This window comes from Plectropomus leopardus, chromosome 16 (assembly GCF_026936395.1).
Source record: "Plectropomus leopardus strain MGB_pleo_1.0 chromosome 16, ASM2693639v1, whole genome shotgun sequence".
Lineage (NCBI taxonomy): Eukaryota > Metazoa > Chordata > Actinopteri > Perciformes > Serranidae > Plectropomus > Plectropomus leopardus.
The window spans coordinates 15071305-15090370 of NC_142191.1; the positions used below are offsets into that span (position 1 = coordinate 15071305).

The 19066-nt window shown below is 37.0% G+C and overlaps 3 protein-coding genes across 5 annotated transcripts; 1 reads left to right on the plus strand and 2 right to left on the minus strand.

The window, feature by feature from the left end:
* Positions 1–98: 98 nt before the first annotated feature.
* msgn1 (mesogenin 1) lies at positions 99–1623 on the minus strand. The gene has a single exon (XM_042503589.2). It carries the CDS (start codon positions 1621–1623, stop codon positions 1168–1170), a length of 456 nt encoding a protein of 151 aa, XP_042359523.1. The 3' UTR covers positions 99–1167.
* A 61-nt stretch (positions 1624–1684) lies between these two features.
* On the minus strand, positions 1685–14218 carry gen1 (GEN1 structure-specific endonuclease). Of its 3 annotated transcripts, XR_015779202.1 has the most exons (15): positions 13912–14218; positions 13626–13824; positions 12824–13000; positions 11652–11762; positions 10906–10979; positions 10695–10780; positions 10265–10415; positions 10051–10087; positions 9547–9627; positions 9073–9203; positions 8897–8958; positions 7595–7744; positions 4768–6149; positions 1963–2012; positions 1685–1824 (listed from the first exon to the last, which is right to left on the minus strand). XR_015779202.1 is itself a non-coding variant. In XM_042503587.2 (14 exons), the coding sequence occupies exons 1-13, from the start codon at positions 14070–14072 to the stop codon at positions 4801–4803; spliced, it is 2769 nt and encodes a 922-aa protein (XP_042359521.2). In that variant the 5' UTR covers positions 14073–14218; the 3' UTR covers positions 1872–2012; positions 4768–4800. The 3 variants fall into 3 exon arrangements, 2 of the variants coding, with proteins under 2 accessions (XP_042359521.2, XP_087945813.1); XM_042503587.2 differs by lacking the exon at positions 1685–1824 and having other exon boundaries at positions 1872–2012; XM_088089687.1 differs by lacking the exons at positions 1685–1824; positions 1963–2012 and having other exon boundaries at positions 3748–6149.
* A 249-nt stretch (positions 14219–14467) lies between these two features.
* Positions 14468–18587, plus strand: ppil6 (peptidylprolyl isomerase (cyclophilin)-like 6). Its single transcript, XM_042504078.2, has 8 exons — positions 14468–14607; positions 14712–14807; positions 15769–15957; positions 16181–16243; positions 16433–16580; positions 17416–17475; positions 17597–17732; positions 17832–18587. Exons 1-8 carry the CDS (start codon positions 14530–14532, stop codon positions 17941–17943), a joined length of 882 nt encoding a protein of 293 aa, XP_042360012.1. The 5' UTR covers positions 14468–14529; the 3' UTR covers positions 17944–18587.
* Positions 18588–19066: the final 479 nt, after the last annotated feature.

The window sequence follows — 19066 nt, forward strand, 5'->3', positions numbered from 1 at the left end:
TGACGTACTTTCGATTTGTACCGCTCATCTTGAAGACGGTATATTAACTACAGCACCAATTCAACACGTCATCAGTTTAGGGACTGTTCCTTGCTTATAAGGAGGGAGTGGTTGGGGTTTGACTCATTTTATTTTTTTTTATCTTGCACTCTATCCAAGTGATTTTAATGCAATATCATTATTTTAAGCTATAATATTTTCTAATTTCTTTATTTAATTTTTTTTTTTTTTTTTTAGAAAAGTGCTTGGCCCATATAATGTGTTCATGGACCATCTGAAATTTCAAAAATACAACAATAATTTCTGTTTTTTTAAATTTCTGGTGAATGGTGTAATCTTACACAAATTCTTAAAAAGCGATTTTTAAAGAAAACAGCATGTTTTCTAAAAAATCTTGAAAGAAAACAGGTCTTCGAACATGAACACAAAAAAGAAAGTCAGTAAAATAACTACAAAATACAGTAATTTATCGTTGTATGCCACTCCCCCTAGCCAAAATTTAGAAAAAACAAAAACAAAACACAAGTCACTTCCCAGTGCTTAAGAACTATTTGAAATGCCTCTCTTGTTTACCATCAACCCTCTTAACCTCATAAATAAAAAACAGTCTCTTATTGTAGAAAACATGTTTGTGTATATTACCTGGATTTGACACAGCAATTTGATTAACAGTGTAAACATGTTAAAGCAAACCCGATATATTGTACAGTTTGGATAATATATATGAAGAATTGGGTCATTTAAAAAACAACATCAGTAATTATTTAATGACACAACAAAACGTAGACATAAAATATCATGCAGCTATACTCTAAAATACACCAGAAACAAAATTCAACAAACATGATGAAGTTTTACTGAATTCTCAGTTCACACAAACATAAGAATATAGGAAATTCTTCATCAGTAAAGATGTATTACATTATGATACGACGAGTCAAACAAATACATAACAGCATACTAGTTCCAAACATTGAATTCATAACTAAGTCAGAGGCAGCCTCATATACAAAATAATTGCCAAGTGCCCGTTACACAATATTTACACCAAGAGAAGGGCAAACAAGAGAAAATTTTAAAAAATCGCACTCATCAAATATATAAAACCAACTCATTAAATGTTCAGATGAGAGGAAAGCCGGTGCGTAAAAGGTCCATGTGCGTCCGTTACGCGCGGCTCAGGATGTCTGACAGTTTGTTAATGTATTCAATGGTGTATTTGAGGGTTTGTATCTTGGTCAGGGGCTGGCCTCTCTTGCTGTAGTCCGGCGGCAGGTAGTCACGGAGCTGGTGCAGAGCCTCTGCAAGACTCCTCATGCGCATCTTCTCCCTCTCGCTGGCCTTCATGCGCCTTTTGGTGGACATCTTGGGTTTGCTCAGCCTCTGCGCTGCTGGTGTTTGTCTGCGTCCCGTGAAGCCGAAAGAGAAGTCCTTCATCTCCTGATGCCCGCTGGGGTAACACATCTCCGGCGATGAGCACATGGAGTCAATGGAGGACTCCGGTGAGGTGGACTGAAACGAGTCCGGATCTTTTTCAAAAGTGCTCTCATGGGTCCTCCACCCAGACAGTATCTTAGCTGTAACAACCTCCAGGTTCATGTTAGAAATATCCCGGGACTTCATGCAGCGAGGATGACATGAGGCGTGAGTGACAGGCTGATTCTGTGAGGGCGAATTTGCCAAAGCGTTTTTATATAGAAGCAGATCTCCGGAGGTTTATGGGTTCACAGCTCAGGCGAAAAAAAAAGTTCAAAGAAAACCTCAAGTGCCAAAATGCGACCTTCCCGAAGGACGTCGTTCGTTATCACTGGGGTGTGAATAAGGCTAAATAGACGGATAATGTGATAGAAAGAAAAATAATTAGATTCCTTTTGTGGGAAATTACTCTTTAAAGTCTGCACGACAACAATTATCAGTTTGATGTGATCTGTCTAATGAAGGAGTAAGAGGATGCTGTTTCACCTGAGATCTTCACACCTCTCTGGCAAGTTAGGCCTGCGTGTGTCTTCAGTCTGGAAGTTAAAAAAAAACAACAAAAAACACAAGTTAGCACCATTTTTAACTTATTGTGAGTATAGCCTGACAAAGACAAGTTGTTGAGAATTGCTTTGTTTAGCTAAAGGCACCCCGTAGTTTTTCATGCACTGGCCAATTTTGAGATTTGGTGCTATGTTGCTTCTATAACATGCTTTCTTTCAGACAAGTGGAAAGAAGACATAAAAAAAAAACATTCAGGTGTTTATTTTAGTTCAGATTAGTGAAAATCTGTGCCCCATTTGCATATTTAAACATACATTTTACAATAGCCTCTAAAGGCCATTTTTTTCTCCCTGAGCCAAAAATCTCCACTTCAGATGCACTTACTTATTCTACTTAAATTTTCCAGTTTTATTCCAGTCGATATTTTTTAAAGATTTTTTTTACAGTGAGGCTTGTTCATACTGCATATCATTCACAGCCTGACTTATAGAACGTGTTATTCATGTATTGTATTTCATTAGATAATGAACCATTTGCACGTTTAAACATATTTTATGAAACTTGTAATACAAAAATTAATTGTTTTTATGTAAGTAATCGACTGGGGAAGTTTCTTATGTCAAAACATGTACCCTGTTCACCGGGTGGGTCTGCCCTAAAGGTTAAGAATGGGCAGCAATAATTGTTCAGGACTGAGAGGGGTGTAAAGGCTAAAAAAATGTAATATATCTGGTCTTTTTTTACTAAATCTTAAAATCTGTTTTACCTCTGAGTGCAGATATTTAGCTACTTGCTACCTGGAGCAACACTACTTGTTTCCAGTGTAGTTTTTCCATTAAGTGTAAATATCCATCACAAGAAAATTACACATCTAAACTTACGGAGACAAATTGATCTGCACTGAAAATCAAGCCAAATAATTCAGACAAACTGCTTTCAGCACTTACTTTAAGAAAACTAAGATTTAAGACCCATCACAAGGACGGAGTTGTTATTTGGGCAGAGGATGCAGCTGTCTCCAAGCTCCTGCCAGACCTTTCATGTCTGAAAAGGTGTGTAAGGCCTCACTCATGATCAAGGGGACCGACACTGGCAGGTTGTAAAACCAGCGGCTCAGCGTCCTCTGTGTCCCCCTCAGCTGCAGCGCCTCCTCTCTCTGTGGCGATGTGAAGTGACATGTCACTTGTCAAACAGCAGTGGGAGAAAATAAGCACATGTTGTGCTGTTAAATGACATTACATACTAAAACTGTGCTAATCCACATCCTTTTGCCCTGATTTACATAAACCGGTGTTCTCAGAGGAACAGGTCATAGCCAGGCAAACTTTGCTGCGATAAAACATTCGTAAATAACTTCTTTGAAAAATGTCAAATTTAATAATTGGCAACAACTTGTCAACAAGTCTTAAAAATGCTAAAATGTGGGAAGTGGGATTTTATGAATAATTTTTAATGCTGCATTGTTTAATCTCAAAATAATTGGTAGCATCTATTTAAAAAAGAAAAGTAATTTACTGAATGCCTCTCGCATTAATGTATTGCAGATCAGAATAGCAAAACCGACACTTATATTTTGTTTTTTGCCAGGACACTCAGAGGATCCACGCTCTGCTATTTGCTGTCACTGTCACTTTTTTTTTTAAAAAAGATAATCAGTGCATATGAGACTTGGTGTATTTTATGCAAAATGTTTTTTAAACTCAGCACAATGGGAATCAAGGAAGTGAAATCACACATGCACAGTGACAAATAAAATCTGCAAGAAAATCCACCAAAAACTGCCACATATTTATTAAACATTTGGGCAAAATTGTCTCTAAATGACTGATGTCAGTTTAAGTTTTTTCCCTTTAATTCTGGTTATTATAAAATTGGTATTATATTTCATTGAGTGAAAATAGTTTACATGATCTTCTCCATCATCCTGTAAACAGTCCACAAAAGTCTTACATCTAATTTGCCTTAAGCTGTAATAACCCTGAAAAATGTTGACAGATGAAAAATCAGTCAAGGTTTTCAGACTCACATGTACTGCAAAAAACACTGATGGCAAAAAAATCTATAAAAATGTTTGACTCAAGATCCAATTAGCTGCTTTTTCCGGAGCTGTAAAACTGCAGCTCACTCATAACTACCATTTAATATTTAGATAAAATGTGTTTAACAGAAAACAGTTAAATTTAGGATCACAGTAACAGGTTGCGGCAAAGTTTAGACTATCTTAAGTTGTCTTGTCTTGTCTTTTTTGTCTGATCAGCAGAAGAGCTGCAAGGATTGATCAATTAGTAATCAAAAATCAAAAATCAATTTATCAGTTTATTTACAAAATCAATTTATCAGTTTGAGTAACTTTTTCAGAAAAAAAGTCCAAGTTCTCTGATTTCAGCTCCTTGAATGTAAATACTTTCTGGTTTCTTCACTCCTTGTGATATTAAATTAAATATCCTTTGGTTGTGGACCAAACAGTTAACAGTTAACTGTTTGGTCCACAACCAAACCGAATAGTCTACTGATTATTTGACAATGAAAATAATGATAGTTGCAACCCTAAAAAATAGTCTAAATCTCAAATACAATCAACTTACTAGAACATTGAGGCCAGGAAAAGCAAAAAAACCCTAACAGAGCAGCTGGAGCTATCCAAAGTTTGACTTATTTTCTTAAAAAATTACTTATAATTATTAGATTATCAAAAGAGTTGCAGCTCTTCTGTAAAAAGCTTGTTAGTAGCCCTTGAGATGAGTTTTTTTTTTCTAAAACTTTCACATTAAACATAAAATAGCTTACATGGTCTTCTCCTTCATCCGGTGATGCCGCTGCTCACTTCAGGAACTTCAGTCTCAGTCTCTCTGCCAGTGGCAGTGGACTCTCACTGCAAATAACTGAATCATCGCTGTCTAACGCGACGACAGGCGATGCTGGAGTTTGAGGGACCACACCAACATCCACATGAGCTGGTGAGACATCCTGGCCTTTTGTTGTCTCGGGTGTGCTGTTGATTTCGCTATCTGCACTGTAGCTCTGAGATCTTGTTGGTAATAACTGAACAGTGGGAGCTGTTTTCACTGTCGGTTTGGTGTTTCTAGGTTTCAGGGAAAAGTTTGAGATTTTGATCTGGTTCATGGGCTTGATTTTAGCTTTTCTCTGAGGTCCAGACTGCTGGTTCTCTGCATCACTGTCCTCGCTGGATGAACACACACTCATACACACGCTCTTCTTGATGTTCTGAGGCACGTTGCTGTCTTTGTCACGTTGACCTGGGTCTGAGTGGCACCTCTGTGGCGGGATAGTCGATGATGAAATGGCTTTTCGGACAAATTTATATTTCTGAGGAGGTTTTTGTGAGCCGATACATTTGTCTGCTGTCTTACTTTGAACTGCAGGCCTTAACTGCTGTTTTAAACTGTGAGTTTCTGCATTATTTGTTGCACACTGCCTTTTGTCAGTGAGCAGCTCTTTTTTGTAAACAGTAGATTCCTTTCCTGACAGTTTAATGTGACTGCTGTCTTTACTGGCAATCTGTCCGTTAAAGTTATGAGAAGGAATGTGTTTGAGAGAGGATAACTCATAGTTTAGTTGTTTTGACACTGCATCATTGGCTATCTCCTTCTGGTTTATAGCTTTCGCTGTGTTCCTCATGAGCAGCCTGTCCCTCAGAGGACGCTCTGTGAAGCACACCTCCAGAGCAGATCTGGAGTCTGCTTCTTTGACGTCACTTGAGGTTTTCTCTTTGGTGTTTTCGCTCTCTCTTTCCTTGACATCACTGTCTGTGGTTTTACTCAGCTTGGCCTCAGCGGTGTGGTTGGTAGCTGATTGTGGAGTTGGAGAGGACGTGAAGGACACAGTGTCCCAGTCAATATCACTCAGGTGGAGAGCGTTGATAACAGCAGAGACAGAAGGTGACGCAGCAGCCTCTGATTCTGAATGAGACAGAGGAGTATTTGGGCAATCAGCCACAGTGCTGTGTTCCTCTTTTGACTTGCGCTGCTGTTTCTGGCTCACTGGAGTGTCCACAGCCACCACTTCTGGTTCATCTGTGGTTGAAATGGCAGGGAGTGCCGCATGTGGTTGAGTTTCAGAGGAACTCTGAAGGGTCATCTGAGCCAAGAGGTCAGAAATACCATCAGAGACTTCAGATGGCTTCTCCTTTTTATTCTTTAGCTTTTTCTCTGTAAAGAAGATTAAGAAAGGATGTCAGAACTATATGGAATATTTAATCACAAGACTGCAACTTCAGGATGGCCACTTATTTAGACAGATGGTTTTCTGTTATATTGTACTTAGAAAAGTAAACATATTGTAAGCATTTGAATGGATGATGCTGAAAATATGTATAACTTGCCTTATGGGCTGTTTCACTAGAGTTGCGTTGCTTTGTAGCAACTCGGGTCCAAGTTTGCTGTCTGTCAAATGATGTCACTTGTATATATGTCAATTTCTTTTTGTTGTTATGTATTTTTTCTTATACCGATGTGATTTTTGTGTGTAAAGTGGTGTGAGGCCTACAGTGAAGGGACTTGTTTTAATAAATGTTCAAAAAAAAGAAGGAAGAAAGGATGTCAGTGCTCAACAACTGAAAGATTTTTAAATGTATTTTGAATGCGTGTAAGTGTACGTTTGGTATTTTTCATTCTGGACCCTATTTTCCCATGTGTTTGCGTCTAAATCAAAGTGTGGAAAGGATCCTTTCAGAGAGAGCTCTTTTCATTAAAGCGTGATTTCTTTTTGTTCAACCAGAAACAGCTCTGAAATCGCCATAGACTAATCTACCACACTCCACTGAAACAAACAATAATTTTAGCATGTATAGAGCCGGCATATTTTCAAATTTAACTGAGTTGTGAATTCTGGGCTATTTCTTGTTGAACAAGAGGAGCTTACTCTTTATCAACAAAGTCTATCTCTGTAGGGATGTCAGACACTTAGAATAATAATCTGAGCCTGTCATTGGCAAAAAACAAAAACACTTCCAGTGAATGTAAACTGATGGTATATATGCCCTGAGTTGTTACATTGCAGCCTGTTTCGCTTTTATGAGCTGCAGCGCTCTCACTCAAAACGGTTGTTCCCTATAGTCACTTAAGACACAAAAACACCAGAAAATAGGGTCCAGGTTGAAAAATATCGAACTTACTGTGAACACATTCACTTTGGTACGTCTTGTTTGTAATTTAGGCTATTTCAGTATTAGTGGTTAGTTTTCCTGCTCACGAGGAAGTAAAGCTCTACAGCAGTTATGACGAGGGGGGAGCAGAGTACAACCTGCATAAAGTGACAGACACCTCTCGGCTGCATCAAAGCCTTTGGTGTGAACTAGTGGAGCTGCCAAACTCTACATTTTCAGGTGTCAGAGCTGCTGCAATAGACAGCCTCAAAAAACAAGTCAAAGCTCAAGGTGCCTTTGATCAGGAGAAACTTGTCAGCACATCGTGGGAAGTCTTGCAACTTGTCAAGTCTGTGGTGGGGCTTCCAGTTTTGTTGTGAAAAATAAAGCAACATTTACTGGTTTACTTTGCAAAATTTGTCACTGACAAGCATTACATTGTACTTAAATGTACTAATATTCTCTGCTTTAAGAATATATCTATAAGTATTTTATAAATTATTGTCTTACTCTTGGTCTTCTTCTCTTCGGCCAGAGCTTTGTCTCTCAGGTAGCTCTCAACCACCTCTGGATAGGCCACACGGAAGAGAGACTCTTCCTCCACCGTCCTCACCTCATGTTGATCGTCTGCGGGCTGATCTTCAGGAAACACATAATGTTCTGCAGAAAAAACATCAACGTCCGAAATGCTCTCAAAGACTCTCGTTTACCTAATTTAGGAAAAAATGTGGTTCTTTCATCATAAAAAAAGAAAAAGGTTCAATCAGTGGAAAAAATTATTACTTGTTGTGCACCACTTTTCTTCAGGGTTACAACTAACAACTAACATTTCTTTTTATCGTTGATTATTATGCCTATTATATTTTCTATTTAATTTTAATTTTAAATTCGGTCTGTGAACATCAAAAAAAGGGAAAAAATCCATTAAAATTCCTAAATGCCAAAGTGATGTTGTTAAAGCCTCGTTTTTGTTTTTGTTTTTAAAACCAACAGAACAAAAGCTCAAAAATATTTAATTTACTATAATATTACAAAGGGAAAATTTAAAAAAGCTCTCACATTTGAGAAACTGGAACCATGGTCTCTACAGCGGTGACATACTTTCATTTAATGCCTTTTGAGAACATTTGAAGACATTTTTAAAACCAAATCTATTATCTATCAATCATTCGGCATTTCTGTTAGAGAAATAACCTGAAATATTAATCTTTCATCAAAAATAGTTACCAGTTACTTTAGTGTCAATCACCTTATGGATTAATTCTCATATTGTAGCAGCTCTAAGTTTCCCAGTATAGCCCAATTTGTGAATGTAGTGTTCTTTACACACGCAGACTAGAATTTGCAAACTATATATTAACATACAGCAATAATTCATGGAAATTGCAGACATCTTAGCTTTTAATATATGATATTTATTCATTTAAATCTATGATGTAAAAATGTAGCTGTATACGACTTTTAAAACAATGTAGGAGAAACTATACTTTGAATTAGTTTATTGAGAGTTTTTCAGGCCGGTCATGTCAGGCCGGCTTGTTAGTGAAGTGGACTTTGATATGACAGATTTCTCAGCCTGAGGAGGAAGCCAGTTTAGCACCTAGTGGCTGTTGTGACTGATCTGTCACCTCTGAACCCCACCTCACAGCAAGTCACTAACAGACAACACGGCGACGAGCACCCCGCACCCCAACCTCCACTTCATGCAGCGACCATGTCAATCAACCTCGAGTATGTTTTCTTAAACATTGCTTCTTATCTGCTGATATGAGAAAAATAAAGATGTAAGAAAAGTTTAAGATTTAAACTGACCTGGTGTGCTCCAGATGATTTCAAAACAAGCGACGGCATTCCTCACCCTCGGTTTCAATATTCTTTAGTAAGAAAAAAAGGTATTGTTCATTATGCATGAACTGAAACATTCTTTTACTACAGCTATGCCAACGGACAGACATTTTTGTTGTTTTTAAAAATCAAAAAAGAGCTACCTGAGAGGCTTAATTTGGGAGGACATTTCTCTTCCATATTTTCTGTTCATTAACTCTGTATAGGTCATGAGGACTAAAACCTTTTCACTGGTGTAGTGCTTCGGCCACTCCATCTTGTCAAAGGCAAATTTCTGAAAAAGAAACATAAAGTGAAGCACCACCTAAATTAAGATTTCCAGTATGTTACTACAGTGTCCTAGGAAAGTCCAATCAATATTTGTGAACATGAGCTGCTCTCAAAGAAAGAAAACAGAGAAGTAAGTCAAAAAATAAGTCTAGAGCTGCTCCAGACTTTATAACGAATGGCAACACAAATTTCAGTTTTTGGCAATCTAGTTTTTGGATTTAGGAAAGGTTATTCAGGTTTATGACTATCTGAAACATAGGTATAACATGTATAAATCCTAAAAAATGGCCATAGTTCCCATTTAAAGACATAACTAAATAAACAGGTAATTCAAATAAACGCATTACCTGCATTAGCAGCATGTTTGGCTGTCTCCTCTTGAAATGTGACACAGGCTTATCCTTGGAAATCAGGAACTCACGAATGATCTTCAAAATGCATCAAAAACCAGACATAAACTGTAGATTATGATACCAGTTATTAAAACAAATCTTTTCATGATACCAGAATTTTAAACTACTATAAAAAACAATACTCTATATCTCTTTCAATACCATTGCAAAAAGATTTTTTTTTAATTCTTGTGCACACAAACAGAATCATAATATTCTGTTTGTGCCTCTGCCTCCTGACACATTAGGGGTTTGTTGCTGGAGAGAAAGTCGCAGGTTAAGGATCATCATCTTTGCAGACTTGGGTTGAAAATCTGATTGTATATTGAATCTATAATGAACCAAGGTTATATTGTTTTAAACTCATGGTATCGGAAAGTGTATCTATATTTCTATACTTTTGACAACCCTAATTAAAACAAGAACATATAAACCATAGCAGGTGAAACAAATCTGTACCTCTGTAAAAGGAAACTGCTGACATGCCAGTGTTTTCCTGAAAAAGAAAAGAATCACAAAATAAACAAATTACACGTAACATGATTGCAAATCATTGCTTAAAACCATTACAAGTTTCAAAATCCTATGATAACACCTTTAAGTCTTTTTTATCCGACCAAGAGTCCAAAAACTCAAGATATCAACCACTGTTTATTTACAGAAAGTCACGTACTTCCTGATATTTGCCTCAAAAGACGAGGCCTGCCGTGTCTGTTCATATCGGTGCCAGTCACAGGGACACTGGTAGTCAAAGTCCTGAGGTTGACAGAATCGTTTACTCTCACAAAGAACACAGCCGCGACGTTCATGGGCCTTTGCTGAGCCTGTTAAAAGGGGAAAGTGAATCAGAATTAATATTTGATGATACAGGAGAAGAAAAACTACTTTAAAATCTAACACACTACTGCAACTTGGGTGTAACATCAGGGGCATATTCACTCTAACCCATCTCTCACGTACGTGTATGTTTTAACATGACAGGGTAAATGGCTCAAAATCAGCCACGTGTGAGATGTGTCCTCTCAGGAACAACCCCCTTTTGCTTTCCACCTCTTATCGGGATCACGAGTAGGGGTCAGAGTTCAAAGCAGGGCAACACTCACCAGGATGTCGACATAAGTTGCAGTGAGGAACCTTCTTCACAACTCCCTCAGACACATCTGCGTTCTCCTCCCTCCACTGGAGGAACCTGAGGTGATTAGAGAAAGGTAAGAAGTGAAATAACACAATACAATATACCCTCTTCATGTGAGGAAAACACTCCTTATCTACAACCAAACTGCAAGAACATAATGCACAGAGGGTGTGTCCTACCTCTGCAGAAGTGTTTGTCCTTTCAGCATCTGGATAAGCCTCAGAGCTTGCTCCCTACCAACACCTGGTATGCCCTTATGGAAGACAGACAATTAGCATAAATCATTCATATCTGTGATTTTGAGGATGCAGTTTCAGATTAACCCCTTCAGAGCCCACACAAACACACACACACACACACACACACACACACACACACACACACACACACACACACACACACACACACACAAATGTAGGCCTTATGATGGGTTTCTACACTGAATGCACCCATAAATAATGAGGGGAAAAATGATTAAGAAGCTTAACTGTTACTTTCAATGAACAAAGAGTCTGAACACAGAAACCACTTAATAGAAAATAAATATGAAAATAAATAGTCTGAACAGACCCCTCTTCAACAAAAAACACACGTTTATTTTTTCTTTATGAAAAATGTATTTATATCAATGAACAAAGTGATGCTTTAAATCACATTGCAGATATGTTTTTGAATTATGTGTCATAAATACTTAATTTTTTTGTAAGAATCTCCAAAAAGCAACACATTGAAAACCTCCTTCGATGAATATTTTTTGTACATAATTAATAGGATGGATTATAAGATAATTGTGTCATTAGAAAATCAAATCAGACCAGTATTTCTCTATTTAAACAGAATTTCTATCATAATTTTCCACTGACATTGAGATCCTCCTTCCACTCTAATGGATGGATTTTCTACGTATTTAAGATGAGCCCCTCACCTTAGGAATATAATCACAGCCAAGGAGAATGGCCAGACCAACTAGATTCTCTCTGGAGAGATGTAACTCCGTTTGTACCCTGGAAGTCCTGTAACAGTCCACCTGAGGGTCCTGGAGAGAAAAAAGAGCAACAAGACTGTGAAGACAAGATGGATTTTACGATCATGGTTAGGATCATAGAATCCAACATATAGATAGGGACATAGTTAAAGGTGTACTATGCTGGATTGTCAATTACTGTCTATTGTCTGATTGACTTTTAGGGAAAATCCAGCATAGTATATCTTTAAAATGACAAGTGTTCATTGCTGATTAATGTATGACATTTGATGGAATTATTAACCAAATAAATAATAAATGCTCATCAGAAGATGCAAGTTACCATAACAGGTGCTTTAAAGTTTCCTGTTTGGTTGTGACTGATGATCAACATTGAAATGCATTATTAGGCTGTCCTTGTAGCTAATTACTTGACAAATGATTTTGTAAATAAGTCAGTTATTTTGTCCAAAACTAGAACCAGAGCTTAGAGTTATAAAAACATTAACAGTATATAAAATTAATTCACCCCCCTGGCAGTTTGTCTTTAAATATGATCTTAAAACAGCTCTGACAGGTGCTCAGGTATTGCTTTAGTGGTCTGGAGAAAGTTAAAACCACACAACTGAGTTCTGAATGGATTAAGTTGCCTGGGAACCAGACGAATCTGCGAGCTCAAGTTGCATTAGCTCTGGGAGATGTGAGTATGTAATGTGAATATGTATGAACAGATTCACATTAGCGATTTTCTCTGTCGAGGTCACGCTTTAAAGTCAATATTAGTCCCAAAAACAATTTGAAGTGAGGAAGTTATATAGCTATATTGTACATATACTTACAGTACATTTTAAGTTTCTTTGTCATACTTTTATTGTAACATTTCCATCTATATTTATACTCTTGAATGTTGCAGTACTTTGCCTTATTTTTATCTCCTCTTACGCCTCTTTATTTCCTCAAAAAGCAAAGCAAATTCCTTGTATGTGAAAGCCTACTTGACGATAAACCTCATTCTGATTCTGAGAAGCCTTTTGAATGAACAGCTCACTCAAATTAGACTCCAATCCTATAACTCAGGTTCAACTTTTTTCATGTACTTCCTGTATGATTGAAATGAATTTTCAAAAACATACTTTACTGTTCATATTGAAGTTCCTGTAGACAGTGCGGGCTCCATACAAGAAGGCATCTCCATCATTAGTTATGCAGCCGTCCACCAGGCCCTGTGAGTCCAGGTAGGCACACATGGCCTCAGCCTCCCCTGCAGCTGTCACCCAGGGCACACCCAGATAGTCCAACATGTCTGCACACTACAGAGGTAAGAAAGGCACAAAATAAGATTCAGAAATCAGAATCAGAATTACTTTATTGATCCCCAGGGGGAAACTGAGGCTCGTTACAGTCACTCTGATACAAGCATAGAGAATTATCGCAAGTAAAAATAAGTACCAATGCAAGTATATAAAAATAGAAATAAAGTAAGAGTAAACAATTAGGAGAGTATTTCAATATTTAAAATGAAGTATGCATACTATGCTGAGTATGTCTGTAAAAATATAAATGTAACAAACACAGTACTATAGAATCACTATATTAATAAGTGAATATTTAAATTATAATATGGATAATGTGCTGAATGTATGAAATAATAATACATTATATGAGTGTGTAAATTATAAAACTGTGCCTTATGCTACAATGCAATGTTTAAAAACAGAGTATGTAAGTTAAGTATATAAAATTATAAAAATGTGTGCAAAGCTACAACAATGAACAAGATATACATAGAGGGCATAACAATAAGAATATATACATTATATTCAGTGTGTAACATGTTAAACATAGCCTACATTCAAGAGTTGATAAATAAATAAATACAACATGAATGTATTATGAATGACTATGATTAGAGATGAAGGTGGGTTGAGGACAAACCTCTCTGAGCACAGCCTTAAAGCGCCCTCTGCTGGTGTTTGTTGAAGTTTTGGGGGCAGAAGCCTTTTTGAATCCTCCATATCTTGTTTCTGTCCTCTTGCTCATTGTTTCTGCTTTAATTTTAGGGGCCTCTCCCTCCATCACAAACACAAGCTTTACCCCCATAAGAGTGAGGGAGGACACCCTGAAAAATAAATTTCTGGACACAAAACGATAACGTTGTAAATGTCAGAAACTAAGCTCACATTTAGATAATAATTAAATAATAATAATGTGTGACACTGACCTCAGGTGTGGTTTGGTAACTCGCCCCATCATAGCCTGGACATGCTGAGCTTCGCATACCCATAAACTCAGGTCAACTGCCAGCGTCTTTCCGCTCAAACTGTACAGCGGCACCGATTCGTGAACCGGCTCAACGATGGACCACAAGTCGTGAACACCCATAGCTACCCCCAAACCGTGTTTTCATCGATTTAATGCCAAAAAAATGTGAAGAAAACGTTAATGCGTAGCAACACAATACGGAACAACCAACCGGAGTTTTCAAACACTGGCGCCGTTGGGCCGCGTCCCAATTCGTTGAACGTCAATGTACTACGCTGCCTTGGTGCTGTATTAAATGTTACGACATTGGAAAGAAAACTTAATTCTACGTTTAAATCAAAACAATTCATCACAGGGTTTTACATTTATTAAATATAGTATTAAAATATTACTTCACATATTAATTTAAAAAACAAGGTGACAAGTAAGGGGACTACCTCACGAAGTTGATCGACGCCGGACTTTTTAACATGAACGTCATATTCACGCGCCTCTGAATGCTTGTTGCTATGGAGATCAGGTACCCGTCTACAGACTGAGGAGTTTTTCACTTTTTGAGTGTTTTCATTTCTCAACCATGGTCTCAAAAATACATCTAGAAATTGTCGGCTTAATTAAAGACCCCAATTTCCATGTTGCCAAAAGTATTGCCGAGGTAAGCCGTTGATTTCTCTTTGAGTCTTTTTTGCAGCATTATTGATTTGTTTTCACCTGACCTTTAACAATACTTGTAGCTTATCCATTGTTTATGCACAACAGGGGCTGAAACAGAAATTTCCTGACGAATTTCTGGATCCAAAAATTCAACCGCTACTCGAATTTGATTGGCACTCATATCTGTGCCAAAAGAAAATGGTAAGTTGTCTGATTACACGTTTGAAATCCAACTCGTCCAGCAAATTATCCAAAAAGAACAAAACTGCTATCCACACACAGAGTAGTAAAATAACAGTGACGGTGACATAAATTATTAAGTAAAAATACTTATTAGGCAGCAGTGTGGCTCATGTCAGGGTCAGGGTGGGTTATAATAATAATAATAACATTAATAATAATAATAATAATAATAATAATAACTATTATTATTATTGTCCTATTAATATTATAAATGATGCATTACTATTCAGACAGCATTTAACTGTTGAGATTGGTCGAAGTTACACATATTTTCATTACCTTGTATACTGCTATGCATTGCATTTTATGATAACAATAATTGTAAACTTTTCAAAACACAGTTAAAAAGTGCTACAGAACAAGATAAAACTGTATCCACTGTCAAGACAAAAAAGATATATATATATAAGACCATTAAACAGTCTGTAATAAAAAATGTTAAAAGCAATAAAAGACTAATAAAAATTAGACAAACATTGTAAAAGAAGGTTTGAGGTGTGATTTAGAAGGTACTGAACGTGCCAAGTTTAATTGCTTTTGCATTTTTAAATGCTCAGAGCTTTTGTATGTTTAATTAATCTTCATATGAACTTGTAATTAAAATATATAGAATAAAATAAAATAAAAACAGCAGGGATAAAATAAAGTAAAAACCAATTAGTAAAACAAAAAAAATATGAAATAATGAAGTATGAATACTCAATTAAAGTACAAATACATCAAAATCACACAGCACAACTACTTATTACTTCCCTATGTTGCTTTGGATCGTTTGAGCTGCAGCAGCTTGCTAGGGTCGTGGTGCTCTATACAACACACAATCACACAACACAATGCAGCTGTAGTTTGACGTTATGGTTAGCCTATTCTGTGAGGCTGAATAAACAACACATCTGTTGTTCAACACTTGTGATTCAAGGAGCTGCGTGGTGAAGCGTGGCAGTACTCCAGCGGCCTGATGTGCTTTTTGAACGGCCTTCTCCTCGGTCATGAGAAAGATCTCGCCAGCTGGGCCAAGAATCAGTGGAGTTTCATTTTCACTCGGCCGCAGGCTTTCTATATGGCTCTCACTGAGGACTACTACGCCAAACACCTCAAGAACACTGGGGCAAGTCAACATAACAGTCAAAAATATAGGTTATGAAATATTGATTGAAAGTTCTTTTCAGTTTTTGGTTGGTATCAGAAATAAGGTTAATGGCATTGGTACATGATAAGCTGACTCCAATAGTGACAGTCATCAGAGACTTTTCTGGATTAGGATCACTAATTAAAAAAATCACACATCTATGACATTTGTTCAACCTGCCATCTTTGTCCTTTCATTATAGCATCAGTTTGTCTTCATGGACATTGAGATAGCAGGAGAGGCAGCTGGGAGGTTACTGTTTGAGGTGAGGCAAAAATTCATATCATTTCACATTGCTTACACATACCACCTCTGTTATCTCAACCCTCTGATGTTTGTAAGCATCCTGCAGAGTCAAATTTGACAGAGATATTGTTGAAATTGCTGATAAACAAAACTGGATGACCATTACAGAATATCAGTGTGTTAATAATACGCATTGTTCTCGGCTCAGCTGTTCTCAGATGTTTGTCCAAAGACATCAAAGAACTTTGAGGCTCTGTGCACAGGAGAGCGAGGTCTGTCACAGAGCGGCCTCACACTCTGCTACAAGGGCTCTGTGTTTCATCGTGTGGTGCCCAACGGCTGGGTGCAAGGAGGAGGTATGGTCCTGTTAAAATGTTAACGGCATATAGTTGTTTTCACATAAAAATGAAATACAATTAGCACTGAAAATACATAACCTCCCATCTAATTTTAGCATAATTTGCTGATGTGGATATGTTACTTCTCAAAAAGCAAGTGAATAAGTGTATGAAATATCTGTCTTTAAAAAGTTAACAGATAGGTCTATAGATAGATAGATAGACTAAAAATTGAACATCTAAGGATAATTTCTGTTTTTTTGGCTGCAATAAATGGTGCAATTTTGGCAAATTTAAAAAACAAAACAAAACATTTTTTCTTTAAGAGGTAAAAAACATGTTAAACCATGTTTCCTTAAGAAATGGTGGTGAAATTAAAAAGAATACAACCTCTTAAATGTGTATGCTCCTCCCATAAGCCAAAATAAAAATACAAGTCCCTCCCCAGTGCTTAGAAAATATTTGACATGCCTCCCCCTTTTTGTACCACCCTCATAAATAACGAATGGTCCTTTACTTGAAATACTTCAGTAAATCATTAGTATTGGGAGTTTGAACATCTGTGACTGTGGCCATGGTTATAAGAATTTAAATGGATTTGTTTTCTGTTCGTAAAGGCTGCCTAATTTTTCAACTCCTCCTTCTGCCTCTTCTGTTTACAGTGAGTGAAACAAACTGTGAACTCCCCTAACTTCCTGTCCACATTACTCATTAAAGCCCAGCCCTTGTTTAGATTATGACGGCACCTAAAGTCAAAACAAGTTATTGCGATTCAGGAAGTGAATTTGATTTTTTTTAAAGTGTCACTGAGGTCGAGATGCACAGACAGTAGCTATATGTTTCAATTTCACAGATATTTCTCCAGAGCAAAAAGGTGATGGAGGGGAGTCAATCTACGGTCCAACTTTTGAAGGTGAAAATATATAAACAGTCCAATACATCTACATGAGAACCCACTCTTCATGTGTGTATATTAGTGGATTTCCCCGCACGTACTGTAAATTCACCTAAACATGTCATATTCATCCTTTTAGATGAGAGCTTTGCTGTGTCCCACACTAAACGGGGCACTCTGGGAATGGCCAATAAGGGTCCCCACAGCAATGGGTCCCAGTTCTACATCACCCTGCAGCCAACCCCCTGGATGGACAGGACCTATGTTGCCTTTGGGTTTGTATTACTTATTAGACTTAAGAGACGCTATCTAATTTCCAAAATCTGCATAATCTCAGATGTCTCATTTTGTTTTGTCTTTATTTTCCTTTCCAGTCAAATGGTTGAGGGTGTCGACGTCCTCAGGAGATTAGAAGAAGCTCAGACTTGCAATGAAAGGCCCAAGTATGAATGTAAAGTTAAAGAGTGTGGAGTTTTCAAGTTTTAGCACCAACACATTGATTATTGTTTTTTTTAAATCATATTTGTCAGTGTTTTAATGTCATAAAATAAACAAAAGGTACATGTAACATACGACTTGCATACATGCAAAAAAGTATTTTTCTACATTTTGGCAACCTGTTTATATTGTGCATGACTCAGATAAGTGAGTGTCTTTGTGTCCTCATCAGCTAGCTTTTTGACATTCTCAGGGGTTAATTTGTGTATGTGAAGTTTTATTACTCAGTCTTGGGAAGTAACAAGTTAGATGTAATTAAATTATAAATGTAATTGTTATCAGGTAAAGTTACTGAGAAAAAAGGTGTAATTAAATTACAGTTGATTAAAATGTTGGTGATTACAAAGTGCATACATCTGAAAATATTCTTTTAAGTAAAAAGTTGAAAGAATATAACATAAACTGTATTGCTTTACATCTTTACACTGTGCAGGGATGCCTTCTATTGTCAGATTTCTGGACATTTTTCAGCTTTATTCCACAATTCAAAACATCTGTTGGAAAAGTAAAACAAAGTAGCCCGATCAAATATATTAAGTTCCATTACTTCCATTTCTACATACTCGAGGACATTGACTTGGTTTCAGTTTTACATGGACTTCAAGAGATAAACCAGCTAGAGACCTCTGATCGAAATGTTGCAGAATTAAAATTTTGTTTGATTTTGTTGACCATCACAAGCTGGCATCACCAGTTTAACCATAAATAAATATGCAAAAACATACTTTAAGCTGGTCAACTAGCTCAATCATCTCAAAATGGTCAAGCGGTTATTTTCAGCAGGGTACAATGACCACTTTTGATGGGTGGAGAGTGGGGGCCATAATGCATTTGTGCCCAGGACCCTGTAGCGAGTTATTCAGGCCATGGATGTGAGAGGTTATTTTTTTTTTTTGTAATTCACATTTTATTGAATTTTAATTTTTACAACAACAAATACAATAAAACAGAACAAATTGGCAGGTTCCAGCAGGCAATGTCTATCACCAATTATCTAAAATAAAAACTGAGAGGTTCAACAATAAGGTTTGAATAATGGGTGTTCAGTAGGTGTGGTATAAGGTAGTTGCAGGTTCTCAAAGTACTAATTAATTATTGGCTTGCCAAGCCC